Source organism: Kryptolebias marmoratus, linkage group LG15 (assembly GCF_001649575.2).
Source record: "Kryptolebias marmoratus isolate JLee-2015 linkage group LG15, ASM164957v2, whole genome shotgun sequence".
Taxonomy (NCBI): Eukaryota; Metazoa; Chordata; class Actinopteri; order Cyprinodontiformes; family Rivulidae; genus Kryptolebias; species Kryptolebias marmoratus.
In genome coordinates this window covers 1638546-1643403 of record NC_051444.1, presented here as the reverse complement: position 1 = coordinate 1643403, position 4858 = coordinate 1638546, and the positions used below count along the sequence as shown (strand labels likewise).

The 4858-nt window shown below is 48.8% G+C and overlaps 1 protein-coding gene across 1 annotated transcript in view; it reads right to left on the bottom strand.

The window, feature by feature from the left end:
- Positions 1–1102: 1102 nt before the first annotated feature.
- The window catches only part of tmem39a (transmembrane protein 39A), a 9893-nt gene continuing 6137 nt past the window's right edge, over positions 1103–4858 (bottom strand). The window contains exons 6-9 of the mRNA XM_017438691.3: positions 3926–4274; positions 3658–3845; positions 3450–3570; positions 1103–2363 (exon numbers count right to left, since the gene is read on the bottom strand). Of these exons, the coding sequence (XP_017294180.1) occupies positions 2124–2363; positions 3450–3570; positions 3658–3845; positions 3926–4274 (898 nt within the window). The 3' untranslated portion in view covers positions 1103–2123. The remainder of the gene's footprint in view (positions 2364–3449; positions 3571–3657; positions 3846–3925; positions 4275–4858) is intronic.

Here is a 4858-nt window from a genome sequence, read left to right as displayed (position 1 = left end):
GCCGGGGCCAGGTGTTTAAACGCGGCCGGGGCCAGGTGTTTAAACGCGGCCGGGGCCAGGCGTTCGCACAGTTTGACATATAATCAGACCAAACCTTCCCTGTTCTGTCTGTTTGTTAAACATCTGGATGACTTCCTTCAGTCACATATTTACAGACACTGCCTTTAAACTGATGATGATGTCACGGCCTCGGAAGCTCCTGATTGGTTAGTTAATAACTTCAGGGTTACCTGTGGATTTATTTTAAAAGGCACACCTCGAACACGCCGCTGCTCCATGAGACGTGGAAGAAATCTAAAGAAATCAGGAAGAGAGTCATGAACCATGAACCATCCCAACTGTGAAGCACGGCAGCGGCAGCATCATGCTGTGGGGGTAATCATCATCACAAATGGGCCTTTAAGTGGACATTGTCCCTCAGGAGACGGACAGATTAGTTCAAAAATGGCTTCATGATAAATAAAAAGAGCTGACGGTTGAAGCGGCCAACACAAAGACATGACCTCAGTCTTACAGGAAGTTTGTGGGCGGGTCTTAAAGGCGTGTGATCAAGCAGGCCGACAGACCCGAGTCAAACTCCAAATCCTGAGAACAGGAAGGAAACTCTGAGGTTTAACAAACAGACTCCCGACCTGAAACTGGGATGTTTTCGTCTCATTTCTGGAAACATCTGGTTTCAGCTGAACATAAAATTAAATTATTTTGGTTTTCACTCGTTTGAAACGTTAACATTTACCAGGAGTTCCCGTCAGCGGTGAGTGGGAGGCGTGAAGAAAAGAGCACGATTAAAACTCCAGGTTCGACTATCGCCACAGGAAGTCGATCGCGGCCTTTCAAAATAAGGTCAGACGTCTGTCAGAGTGGAGGACTGAATAATCATCTGCTTACGGCAAGTTTCCAAACGTTTTCCTCAGCTTTAATGGGCTTTAAGATTCTGAAAACAGGAAGAAGAAGAAAGGTACCTCACCTGTCCCTTCCTGTTTAACGTTCTCAGGTTAGTTTCTCTGCTTTGGTTTCAAAATAAACATCAAGCTCCTCCTTAAAGAAATAATTCAACATTTTGGGCAAAGTCAAATAAAAAAAGCGACACCACTCTTCTGACTCTGATAAATTTAGAAACACCAGGTTTAATTTTTTTGTTTCATTTATGAATTCTGAGTTTAAAGAAGTCGAAATGTTGAGAAAAGTCAAAGTTTTTTCCAAATTAAAACTGAAACAGAAGAAATAAAGTCCTGAGATTTAAAGAACCAAAAACTAAAAACCATTGTTGAAGCAAAGATTATAAATAATAATAATAATAATAATAATGATATAAACTGTTTTTTTAGCCTTCAGGTGAATTGAGAGAATCATCTTTCTGTGTTGATGTTTGAGGCTCTTATTGTGAAGGGCTGAAGGAGGCTGGAGCCTCTATCTGGATCAGGAAAAAGCTTCAAAAACATTAATTTTACTTTTTTTTTCTTCAACATTTCGACTTTATTCTCGAAGCTCGAACACAACGTTAGAGTCGACCCAATCCAAGATGGCTTCGCAGCCAAATCAGCAGACATCGAGCTGATGCGTCAACACGAGACGATCCCAGTTGACACGAGAAGGCAGCGGGTGATATGCATTCCTCCAACTGCAATTTTAAAAAATAATAACTCAGATAATTTACCTTTAAATGCACGAGAACTCATTTTTCTCTGAGCTCAGAGAACAGAGTGGTGTTTTTCTCGTCAACTCCGCCTTTTCTCTGCAAAATGACAAATTATTTCTTATAAAAATAAGAATAATATTAATTAAAAAAAAGGAATTTCTGCCCCAAAGCTGGATTTATCCAATCTGAAGATTCAAGGATCTCGCAGTTTGACTGACAGGTTGAAGCCTGCTCTCTGATTGGCCACTTGCACTTAAAATATCTTTGGTGATCGTCACCCCCAGGCACCCTCGTCGCCTAGCAACAGCGCGACCCGACACGCCGGCGTCGTCAGCGCGGTAATGCCCGGTGCAACACAGAAACAGTACACAAAATAAAATATTCTTTTAAATAGGTCAATATAAACACATGGCAATAAAAATAGAACTGTATCAAAACACAACGTGAGTTCACAGTCTGACCCCTGACCCCTCAGCCGGGCCCGTCACTGCGACTTGAGCCCCGCGGCGCCGGAGGACAGCGAGCAGGAGTAGGCCCGGCCCAGGACGAGGCGGTCCCGGAGCAGCTTGAAGAGCACGTAGTAGTTGCAGAAGAGGATGAGGCCCAGCGACAGCGTGTGGTTCCAGCGCTCGGAGCGCAGCAGCGAGTACAGCTGGTACAGAACCACGCTGGACTCGATCCCGATCAGCAGGTTCAGGATCCGCAACGGCTTGTGGAACAGGAACTGCGAGGCCGGCAGACGGGGAAACAGGAAGTAGACACAGATTACACAGAGAGAAGTGAGTCACGGGTAACAGCCACATCAGACACCACCTAACCAGGTCAGAAACCCCCTGCTGACCACGGCTCCACCCCCATCAGCAGGCTCCACCCCCATCAGCAGAACCCCACCCCCATCAGCAGAACCCCGCCCCCCAGCTCCAAACAGCTGATAACAGAAACACCAAGGATCGAATCTCACTGGGCTAAAATCCACGGAAAGTTCCCAACAATCCCGAATCTGACCCGAATCGTTCCGGGGCTGAGCTCGGGCTGAACGCCAGGTCGTCCACATCACAGGTGTCAAACTCCGTTCCTCAGGGGGGTGCCGTCCTGCAGGTTTTAGACGTTTCCCTGCTTTAAATGGATGACTTGTTGCCGTGCTCCTGGTGAGGAGGTGATTAAACCGTTTGGATCAGGTGTGTTGAGCAGAAACACCTGAAACCTCCAGGACAGCGCCCCCTCGAGGCCTGGAGTCTGACACCGCTGATCCTCATCAGGACTTAAATGTGACGTCATCAGACTCTGCAGTCTCGACGCGACGGCGTTTAAGGATGTAAACATGGCCGCTGGTATCGATCCTGAAGCTGATGATTGAATTATTGTCTGCCACGCTCGTTTCCTCCAGAGTTTCGATCTCGCCGCTGAACTGAACTTCCGGGACGAGAGCGAAGGACTGGAAGCAGAAACGAACGCAAACATCGAGACGAGCCGACGCTGAGGTCACGGGCTGGCGGAGACTCTCGGTCATCCAGGAAAAGGACGCGTCGCTCTGAGCTGACCCCTCACCCCGACAGCAGCCTGAACGTCATAAACCCGACGAGCTCAGCCTGAACGCCACGCTGCCTTCCATCAGACGTCTCTGCTCCGGAGGGAGGCGGGCGGACGGAACGAGCACAGCTGAGAACTTGAACTTTGTTGTTGCTGATTTTAAGGCTTAAACGCAGATTTATAAACCAGAGTCTGTTTGACTGAAAGGTTTGTGCAACCGTCTCCATTTCCTCATTTCAGGGTTTCAGCATCACGTGAAAGAAAAAAGCTGGGGACTCACATAAAACCTCGCATGAGAGACATCAGACGGCAGAGCCACGTTATACGGTCCGACTGCTTTATACAGACACCGGCTGTGTCGTACCAACACCCCCTGAGGCCAAATGGTGCCTTCCGACCACCTGAAACACATCAATGCCACACCTGAAACATGGCCGTGGTTATTTCTGCTCTGCGGCTGCAGGTTTGCGTGTTTCGCGGCGACTCACACGTGCTGAGGAGCGTTGCTGTACGAGCCGTGCTCCAGTTTCTGCCAGCGGCCCAGGTGAGCGGCGGAGCGGTGCAGCAGGTCGCAGTAACTCGGCGGCAGCAGGTGGCTCATCAGCATCACGAAGGCGTTGATCCACACCATGATCAGGTGCTCGCAGGACCAGCGCATGTCGTAGTACTGGGTGCTCTGTGGAGGCGAGAGCAGTTACTTTAACAACGCCGGCCGGGTGGAGGGGAGGTGCACGCCGAGGGGGGGGGGACGCCAACCTTAACGAAGCAAAGCGGCAGGAAGGCCACGTAGTAAGCGCTGAACAGAGAGTTGAACAGAACCTCCTTGATCCTCCGGTTGAAGTCGCTCTTCAGCTCCTCCACCTCGGCTCGGATCAGCTCCGGCGTGTCGGGGCACGAGTGGGTGGGCATGTGCGGGGGGCTGGAGAACTGCTCCTTCAGGTTCTCCCGCAACAGGAAGAGGAAGTCGCGCGGCCGGAACAGCGGCGCCTCCGTCAGCTCGGCCTGTTGGTGGTCGGCGGGATAGTCGCAGTCGGACGCCGCCGCCCCCGCCTGGCTTTTCCCCCCCTCCTGATGGAAGCAGCAGAGCGGGACGTAAACGCCGAACCTGACAAGAGCAGAGTGGGTTTCACCGGATGTGAAACGGGAAAAACATTATAAATATTTAAAATGGAGATGATTGCATCAACTGCTTCCATTAGCAGAAATAAATGTGACCAACTGACAGGAAACACGAGATTAATTCAATCAGGGGGGATAAACAGATCAAACAACAAGTTTGTAAATCGTGACGAGAGAGAGAGAGAGAGAGAGAGAGAGAGAGAGAGAGAGAGAGAGAGAGAGAGAGAGAGAGAGAGAGAGAGAGAGAGAGAGAGAGAGAAGATGGAGAGAAATATACAGCAGGTATGTGGAGAAAAGCCAGTGGTTCTCAATAGTCAATCCCTCCAGGATTTCACGGAGCATTTTTCTAAAAGTTGCATTTTTTTTTACTAAAATCAATAAACAACCATAACTTTTAATATCTAAACCAAAAATACTTCCTAGTTCTGTAAGATAATTACCAACAAACATTGACATTCTTTATTTGAGAACTTTGATAGCTTCTAAACTGACATTCATGAGCATTTCTGGATTGTCCCTGGTCTGCAGCTCTCCTCACATGTTTTGCAGACACAAAGTGTTTGTCGATAC